General features: G+C 37.4%; 1 protein-coding gene across 1 annotated transcript; it reads right to left on the reverse strand.

Moving 5' to 3' along the window:
- Positions 1–38: 38 nt before the first annotated feature.
- On the reverse strand, positions 39–8,358 carry LOC121953926 (ras-related protein Rab-15-like). Its single transcript, XM_042501208.2, has 7 exons — positions 8,129–8,358; positions 2,713–2,773; positions 2,556–2,616; positions 2,395–2,472; positions 2,136–2,225; positions 1,112–1,177; positions 39–981 (listed from the first exon to the last, which is right to left on the reverse strand). The coding sequence occupies exons 1-7, from the start codon at positions 8,250–8,252 to the stop codon at positions 820–822; spliced, it is 642 nt and encodes a 213-aa protein (XP_042357142.2). The 5' UTR covers positions 8,253–8,358; the 3' UTR covers positions 39–819.
- Positions 8,359–9,471: the final 1,113 nt, after the last annotated feature.

Genomic DNA, 9,471 nt, shown 5'->3' on the forward strand with positions numbered 1-9,471 from the left:
CAAATTTAGTGACTCAGCAAAGCCCAGATACCCGAATATTTTTTGTTTTAAATATGGCAAATTAAATTTATTAACTTATATGTTGCTTGATTCTTTGCAGCATCCTTGAGTTTCAAACATTACATTAAAATGACATATCTGTGGCACCTCAGCAGACCCTGAAAACATTATTTTAAGCAGCAGTAACACTGCTTAAGTGCGTAACATACAGTAAGGACTGCCAGTCACATTCATAAAACAAACTGTATATAAACGTTCAGGATGGTAAACAAACATGCTCTACATTTAAGACGGTCATTAAACATGGCACAACACTGTCTCCCTCGAGGAAATACGCCCATTGTGTAAAAGAATCCAACCCTGCTTGGTTTGAGTTTCGAAGTGTAAATAATTCAACTCTGTTCTCTGGCTATCGTGTTGTAGCATATCTACTGTTTGCAACTTCATAAAATGATTTCTTGGACATGGATCCACACGTTACTTTTTTGATGGAAAGTGCATTTCACCAGGGACAATGAAGAGAGTGTGTGCACTGATAGCTTTGCAGAAAAAACACAGAGCTGCTTTCATGCACTGTACTCTTGACTGGCTACAGGTGTCAGTGGTCATGCAACAGCACAGGCCCTCTGCTGGTTGTTGCTGCTAACTGCACTTACCTCTTCACCAAACTACAAAAAAGTGAATCAAATGAAGTACCCTCCTGAACAACAGGTCATAGTATCTATGATGAATTCAAAGAGGTGCTGAGTCGAGTCCCTGTGGGGAAGAAATGTCTTTTGCTACAGTGTGAGCCGTGGTTCTGTGATGGTGGCCGTCTTTTTAACATGCGCAGCTCTTGTGTGCGTTGTTGTTGTTGGTGCCTTCACTGCCCTTTTCTTCCTCCAAACCAGCCTGTTCGAGATAATCATCCAGAGATCCCAGCAAATTGTCCACGTCTCTCTTGTGAGCCTGTAGCACCAGTTCTGTCACCCGAGTGAAGGACTGAAGGAAGGAGGAAGTGAAAAAAAGAAATACTTAAAGATAACAACTGAGAATGTAGCAGGGAGTTCTCTGCAGTATTTGTACACATTTTAACGAGACACTTTGCTCAGAGACGCATCCTGTTTCTTACCTCAGTGATGTTACTGCTGGTGGAAGCACTGGTCTCAAAGAACTCCATCCCATAGGATTCTGCTAACTACAAGATAAGTGCAACAAAGGTGTTTCATAGCTTTAGTCAGGTTTATGCACAGGTAAATGAGCACATGGTTTAGGAAAATGGATGTTATTAACTGGATGATCAATTTTCACTTAAATAAAATACAAATTAGCTGATGTGCTGGGTCACTTTAGAAAATTCTAAATAAAAAAAGGAATTCTGAGCAAATCCACACTGTGTAAGCTAAGAAAGTTGTCATAAAAGGTACATTAATTCAGCTTTTATTTTTCAAATTAATTTCCAAATCATTGTATTTGTCCTTGAGGGGCAACTAAAAGGTACGTAGAACTCACACATAGCAATAAATAGAATAAGTTCTAAAGTGCAGATAGTTTTTCATTGAGAGCTCATTGAGAGAAGTGCTCTTATTTTATAGAAAACTGTCCTTAACTGAAGGGGGTGGGGGTGGAGGGTTTCCTTCCTCTGCTTACCATTTAATCCTGGTCACAGTGGAAACAAAAGCTACTTATATTTAATGCCTACAAAATGTACAGCCAAATTTATGACTTTTTGAGACATCAGTCAATTAGTCTGAGACGAGACTGAGACCTTCAAAAAGTGTTCTCGAGACCAAGACTGATCTCCCAACAGCTGAGTGCAAGTAACGAGTTAAAAGACAGTATCAGGTTCTGTGGAAAGGTTAAAGATTTATAACATAAGAAAAGTCGACACTTGTACACAAGTCCTTGACTTATTTTGACAAAAAGAAATTAATAGATGCATAAATAAAATTCGATGAAAACCTTTTGGTGAACTCACAAGTCCAATTTTTAGCATATTTATTAACTTTTAAGGCCCGTTTTTATTATGAAATTGAATGTAAGACTTTTTTATGGATGTGCAGACACCCTGTGTACATATACCACATCCTGTACATGATCATTTATTATGTAAGTTACCTGCAAAATAAAACCTATAAAATAAGACTGAATCAAACCTTGCTTCCTTGGTCCCTTGTCACCTGCCTCCTGAGCTCGTCATCAGACTTGTTTCCTACCAAAATCCTCTGCACCTTGCCTGGGGCATACTGCAAAACAACACCAACAAAAAGACAGACAGCTCCGAGATAAAGGACTTCATCATCGTGTCACTCATAGTAAGCCACTGGATATGCAGCGAGCATCAGCAGAGCACTGATGGAAAGTACAAATACTGGGTCGCTGTGAAGGGCAGGGGAGTGAAATGAGAGTGCTTACTTCATCCACATCACTGGCCCACTTCACCAGGTGCTGAAAGGACGGCTCGCTTGTGATGTCATACACAAAGATGATACCCTGGACAAGAATCCACAAAGACAGATTAAAGAATGAAAACTACAGTAACCCGTGAAGGTGATTTGCTCATACAAAGGGATCACCTGAGCACGCCTGTAGTACTGCTTGGTGATGGTCTGATAGCGTTCTTGACCGGCTGTGTCCCTGCACAGAGGACGAAACACACATCAGCACAAGGAGATCACACAATATGATCATCATCAGTATACTGAAAATGCAGTACAATCGTGCATAACTCACCATATTTGGACTCGCACCCTGATTCCATCTAGTTCTAGTGTTTTCATCTTGAAATCAACTCCTACCAAAAAAAAAAGGAATATTACATTTTATTTCACAGAGAAGCAGAGTTAAAAGCACTAAACAGAAGCCAGGTTTGTCGCAACTGTAAACACCTTCACAAGGTCAAACTGGAATCACTTAAGCAGCTGTGACAAATTGGTGAAAAATATGGCTTTGTGGGTTTTTACATGGGCTGTTTTGTGTTTGCGAGCACTTAATGAGTGTTGCTCAGAGACGCTACGATCCCAAATGAATCACAGCTCAGGCACTGTATAGTGCCAGCTTTTAAATCATTGTGTTGCCACAAGGGGGTTGAAGCTGATGTGAACTACAGCCGTGTGTGTTTTTTTTCCTGCTGGGTAACAGGACGAGAGAGTTAAGAAATGTGACAGAATAACATTGACTGTAAACAACAGGAACGAATTACAAATCAATTCAGGTTTTTATTCACTTCCATCTCACATGCTGCATATAGGACTGGGCAATATCTAGAAAATCAAATATCTGGATATTTTTGACCAAATAACTCAATGTCAATATTGCAACAATATTGTGGGGTTGACTTTGATACTTTCGCAAAATATAGATTTTTGATAAATAATCATCAGTAATGTGGATATAATGAGTAAAGGTAAATAATAGAAAAGCTACAACAGTCTGATGAGTTCAGAAAATGACATCACTTCTACTACTGCAACTTTTAAAACCAGGAAAAACCAACACATACAATATCATGATATCCAAAATCAAAGGTGATATTAGTCACAACATCAATATAATATCAATATATTGCCCAGCCCTAGCTACATATTACAGTATATATATCAGATCCTTTAAATGTATATACTGTAGCACTGTTTTCTTAAACTGTCCTAAATAGTTTTGTCATGAAATTCCAAACAATATCTTGAAAAATATCAATATTTGATACTATTTACTATACTTGTCTTATTTCCAACACCACAAAAACAATGAAGACAGCATTCTTCTTGCAATAGTGCACATGTGCAAAAGTCAATGAGATTGTCACACATTTAAAATGCAATAAAGTGAAAAGAAAAAAACAACAAAACTGTGAGTGAGTGAGAGGAGGCGGGGCTATGGAGTTGCCGCAGCTAAGTGTGTCAACTAACTGTCTGACAGAAAGGCAGGAAAGTAGGACCAATAGTTATGACTCTAAAAAAAAAGCCTTTTGAAACAATTTTAAATATTTATTTTTGACAACAGTAAATACACAATGTACCATATCAATGAATCATTTGGCACATGGAGTTATACAAGGTACAACTCCAGTGAAATGTGATCCAATCAGCTCCATTTACTTAGTTAGTCCTTTTTGTGTCCAAAAATGCGTTGTCAAATTGCTTATTTTGTCCGAAACCCAGAGATTTACAGCTACTATCACATAAGAAAAGCCTCAGAGTAGAGAAGCTGCAACAAATGTAACGTTTGGCATTTTTTGGTTAAAATATAAACTCAAGTGGTGAATTTATTAGGGTCTTTATTAGGTCTAAAGCACTAATTTCATCTGGATACAATATTATACTGATTCTTTGGACGATAATAAGGTAGTTGCTGATATCCCAAAGTCTGCCACGACACAATTTCAATCGATCTAATTAAAGGCCTGCCTGATAGATATCATTGTGGTCATTTTCTTGGCTGATTATCTGCCTGATGCTAAGCTGCATGCACTGTTTGAATATTTTAGAAAAGAGGGGTGCTTTGAGTGAAAGTGGTGACACATAAGTGCCATGGGAATTTCAAAATGAAGGCATATCTTAAAGATATCTAAATATCTTAAAGATGACGATATGAATTGACGTTTCCAATGATACTGGATTGTTAAATCAATACATCAAACCGGTTCAATGTAACATTACACCTCAAACATTTATGGGCCTTTTTCTGCATGCGTGTCATAATAGACAAAGCATGTTAATATAACAATAATGACGGCACTTCTATTCAAGTGTCCCTGTGAGAATGTCAAAGTGACAGTGTGGATCCGTTCTGTCAATCGACCCATCGACCAGCTGGCAAACTGTTACAGCTCCACGTCTGTACACTGTGGACTACTGTACACCTGATCTTTTATTCCCCTTTCAAGTTCTGCTATGAAGAGCCAGCACTTTGTTGGTCCGGTGAGGAGTTTGTCTACTGACACCAGAATAGTGACTGACGCCACAGGCTGACAGAGTTTCTGTTTGAAGTGCTTCATGTAAGCCAGAGCAGCAGACGGTCCTTAGCGAGCAGACCTCGTCACCATACCTCTTTGCTGTGTTTCCTTTTTCCTTGATTTTAACAGCACAACACCAAGACAGCACATTTTCACTCATCCTCCCCCGACACCAGTGACTCTACAGATTCTTACTATCTGTGTCAGTTTCATTTTTTAGTTAATAAATCACTTTGTTAGTTTACAGGTTTGTTCCCTTTTTTGTCACAGTCTAAGAGCCTGGCTGTGACAGATGTCTAATGTGAAAGGATTGAGTCTGATGTGAATGTGAAGCATCTAGCCAATAAGAAAATGTGCCTTTTGCCTGTCAATTTTTCTTTTTACACCTGTCTTTTCTCCTACATAACATTGCCTTTGTAATGTCCTTCACTTGTTTCATACCTGCATCACCTAAAAATAATAAGAATTTAAAAAAGGAAATTGTTTTTCCAGATGGACAGATGAGTTTGTAACATGTAAGCAATGTTAAATTAAGATCTCCAGGGATTTGAAGAAAAATTAATGCTTAGTTCTTTGAGTCAAATGTTATAAAAATAAATAAATTAGAGGCCTAAACTTGGTCCCATAATTTTTTTTTTCATCACAAGAGCTTCCTGCCACAAAAAAAGAAAAAAAAATGTGCCTTTTGTATATCCTAGTAAAATCATAGCATTAATTAAATTACATTTAAATTTGAACCATATCTCAGGCCAAATATGAGACACCGCCCTTTTAAAAAAAAAAAAAATCTTATATTAACTAATACAGAAATAACTAGGCTAATTTATGTTGCATTTTCCTTTTTTTTTTAAACAATATATCTATTTAAATTTAAATTATACATTGCTACTGTGTTAGGAAATAGAAAGAGAAAAATTTTCACAGTTTGGCAAACACGCATAAAACTCAGAAATCATGGCAACATGTGCATCCACATAGAAAAGTGTCTCAAAAAAATAAACCAATGCAATAAAATATCAATATATATAAAGAAATCACTTTTGACCAAATTCACAATTTAATCAGCACAGCACTTTATCACTTTGGTAATCTAAAATACGTAGTTACAAGAGCCCATAGATTTAAAAAGATCACTATCTTTATATGGAGTTTTGCTGTTGTTTTCTAAATTGAGTACACTTTGATTCGCATGTCTTACCACTGAGGTGAGGTGGGAGGCTGTGGTTTCAGCCAAGACAGAGTTATCATTTTTATGCCACAATATACAGCAACTAAGCCTTTGTCTTATCTGTTTTCCCCATTTAAAAAAACAAAAAGCAGTTTTGCAATTGGCACTCTGAGTCTTGCTAATATGTAGTTTACTGTGGTGACTCTAATGGAATACAAAGCCTTTTTACCACCTTGTCACTGACACAATCTTGCGTACTGAAGAATGTGCCCGCCTTGCTTCACTCGTGCGCGTTTATGTAATATGCAAAGCCGTGCATCCAACAGGTCTGCTCAACCTGCGTGTCAGAGCCTTCCTGTTCCCACAGCTCTCTGTGGCTGAGAGAAACTGGGACGCAGATCTACTGCAGAGGGAGGCCGTCTCCCAATAATCACAACATCAGGGATCAAAAAGCGAGGAGATTTTACGTACCGTGCACTTTCTCACATAACTGGGCTTAATCCCATGTAAAGCTCTCCTGAGATCCAGCTCTCTGGCTTGCTGTTCACTTTTACCCTGAATTCACTCAACACTTGAGCACTTTCTCCTACAGACACAACACACCGCACAGCCTACAATAGAAGCATGTGATGACTGTTTTTCTTTGCTTATGTGGAAATAATTTCTTTTGTTTAGAGCCATTTTTCCTCCAAGTCATTAGCTGCTCACACAGTCAGGAAGAGAGGCAGCGGTGATATGAGGCACTAATGAGTTTATCTGCAAGTGTCATTTTCTGAATAAAAACAGGATATCAAACACTATGAGGGCAGAACAAATTATGTTTTATCCCGTGGACCTTCCTCTCCATCGTTATTGTGACAGTTAACCGTTTGAAACCTGGATCGACATCAGTTTTCTTGTGCTGCGTTGACACACATTTCTCTCACCTTTGAAGCCAAAGCAAAATGGTTTGATTTCTTTTGAAACAATGAGGGAGAAGACATTGAGCATCTTGACAAGAAATTTTCCAAAAATTTCAAGAAATAAGTGTAAAATATTTTTTTTTTAAACAGGGGGAAAATGTCCAGAAAACTATCATAAATACATTTTTAAATTTATGTTACAGAATTGTTGACATTTTTAAACACTTGTTTAAAGTCATTTCCCTTTTTCCTCTTTTCTTCCTTCCCTTTTTCCTTCCATTTCATTTTTCCATTCCCACTATTAAAAATAGTAACAGAAAACAGGTTAAAAAGAATACAGAAAGAAAAGGGTGCCGGGGAGGTTAGAAACTCAATGGGATTATAAAAATACCTCACCGAAGATATTTCAATAAGCGACAACTAATGCAATAAATGACAATACTTTGATGCAGCATTAGACAATGGGGTCAACAAAACATAACAAAAAGACAAATTACATGTATGCATATGCATGTGCATAATTAGACAGAGGGTTACAATATACTAATGAAAGCTATTAGGGGACTTGATTTATCAGGCTGGCCCCCCAGGTCACATTTGAAGTTGTTATTTATTTCTTTGTTTGTTTTTTTGCTATTTTCCAGCTAATTTTCTTGTACTTTTTCCTTTTTTTGTGCTTATATTTGTATCAATGTTTCTAATGTTGTTCATTATCTTCTCTTCAAATCAAATTATCTCAAGTTTTAAAGAGTTAACCGCTTCTTCTGCATTCTTTAGTATCTTTCTTATATCTCTGTTTGAATATGTAATTTTAGAATTGTAAATGTACTTTAGAGGAGCTTTCTGTCTGAGCTCTAACATGTTTTTCAGTGCTGTTATAACCTGAGGCACTTTGTACTAAACCTAGCAGCTGTAGGCTTGTTTAATCACTTTGAACAAATGGGGAAAATTTGTAATTAATTGCTCTGAAATTCAATTTAAAAGTGCCGCATCGACATTTCTTCTGTAAGAAAAAAAAAAAAGGTTTTCAGTGCTATTTTTCCGTCTCATCCTGCAGCTCACACGGACCCACAGCTGTGCTCTCAAACAGGCGTCTGTTTGCTGGGAACTTGTTGGATGACTTACCGATGGTGGAAATGTGTGTAGGATCAAAGTCACTCTCCGTGAACCTGCGCAACATGCACGTCTTCCCGACCCCCGAGTCTCCGAGCATCAGCAACCTGAACAATATGTCGTACTGTTTAGCCATGACGCCCAAAAACTAAAATAAAGTACAAAGCATGACTCGTCCATGTAGCTCAGGGCTCACTGTCGCTCTGTGCTGCCTTCAGGGACCCTCGGGAAATAGCCCACTTTACACTCGGATATTATAAATAGGCCTGCAGGTAAACTCATAACTGCGTTTACCATTTAATAAAATGCCAAATATTAAAGTGGATTTTTTTCCTCCACAAAATTTAGCGTTTTTAATGGTTTGGTTCGATATTAGTAATTCATGTATGGGCAAAAGTTTTAAGCCACCTTAAACTTTATTTTAGCAATGTCATTATGATCACACATCTTTAGCCTATTTCTCAGTTGTCTCTTTACTAAAATACAGAAAATGAAATATGTATGCAGTATTAAAAACGCAAATATTTCAGAATAAAACCACCTCAACAGGCTAAAGTTGCAAGGATTTAGGGTGACCTCCCTTTCTACTCAGCATGACTTGAACTCTCTTGGGCTGACAATAAGAAGTTGACAATATTAGTCCTCTGGTGTATTTTCACCAGGCTGCCTTCTAGACATGTCTCAATTTTTTATCTAGAGACTTGCGTGATGTTCTTTCTTTTATGGATATGTGTTGAACAATGTCAGGAGGTGCCTGAGGCCTAAGATTTTCATTGCTTCACTGTCACTGCTGTACACATGACAAGAAAAGAACTTTATAAAGACTGTAGAAGCATGAAAAATGTTCATTAGCTTGCATGTATCTAATCAGCCCAATATAATACATGCATCACCTGTGCTTTTTGACTTTATCACCACTGTCTTTCTACTGCTTCAAACATACTTGAGCATTTCAGTTGTGTTTTCTATATGTTCTTCAATATTTCCTACGGTCCAGGAAGGCAGCATAAAACCTGCATCCTTGAAGTGGGAGTGTCAGCTGGGACACATCACATTCAGCTGATCCCAAAATCAATATTTACACAAATGATACAGGTAGAGCTGAAGCCAGGTATTGGAAATACTGAGGCCATCATACCAAATTCCCTAACCTAACCCTATCCAACCAAGGATATTTTCACTTAACACCAAAAATATTTCTTCTTTTTCTCCTTTTCCTGATATTCCAAAATGAAAATTTTACATCTTTTTCCATTTATGTTGTTCTACTGCACTGTCGATATGTGTAATGTTGGTGGAGAATATCAAACACCTTATTCAGAATTATTTATTTTATTTTCATGTTGTTTTTTAAT

The sequence above is a fragment of the Plectropomus leopardus genome, chromosome 14 (assembly GCF_026936395.1).
Source record: "Plectropomus leopardus strain MGB_pleo_1.0 chromosome 14, ASM2693639v1, whole genome shotgun sequence".
Taxonomy (NCBI): domain Eukaryota; kingdom Metazoa; phylum Chordata; class Actinopteri; order Perciformes; family Serranidae; genus Plectropomus; species Plectropomus leopardus.

Excerpts from the sequence above, each read along its gene's own strand:
- LOC121953926 (XM_042501208.2), bottom strand. The coding sequence starts at position 8,252 with ATGGCTAAACAGTACGACATATTGTTCAGGTTGCTGATGCTCGGAGAC. Across the intron at positions 2,226-2,394 it reads GGGCCAGTGATGTGGATGAA|TATGCCCCAGGCAAGGTGCA; the intron begins GTAAGCACTCTC and ends GTTGTTTTGCAG. Across the intron at positions 1,178-2,135 it reads CAAGGGACCAAGGAAGCAAG|TTAGCAGAATCCTATGGGAT; the intron begins GTTTGATTCAGT and ends CTTATCTTGTAG.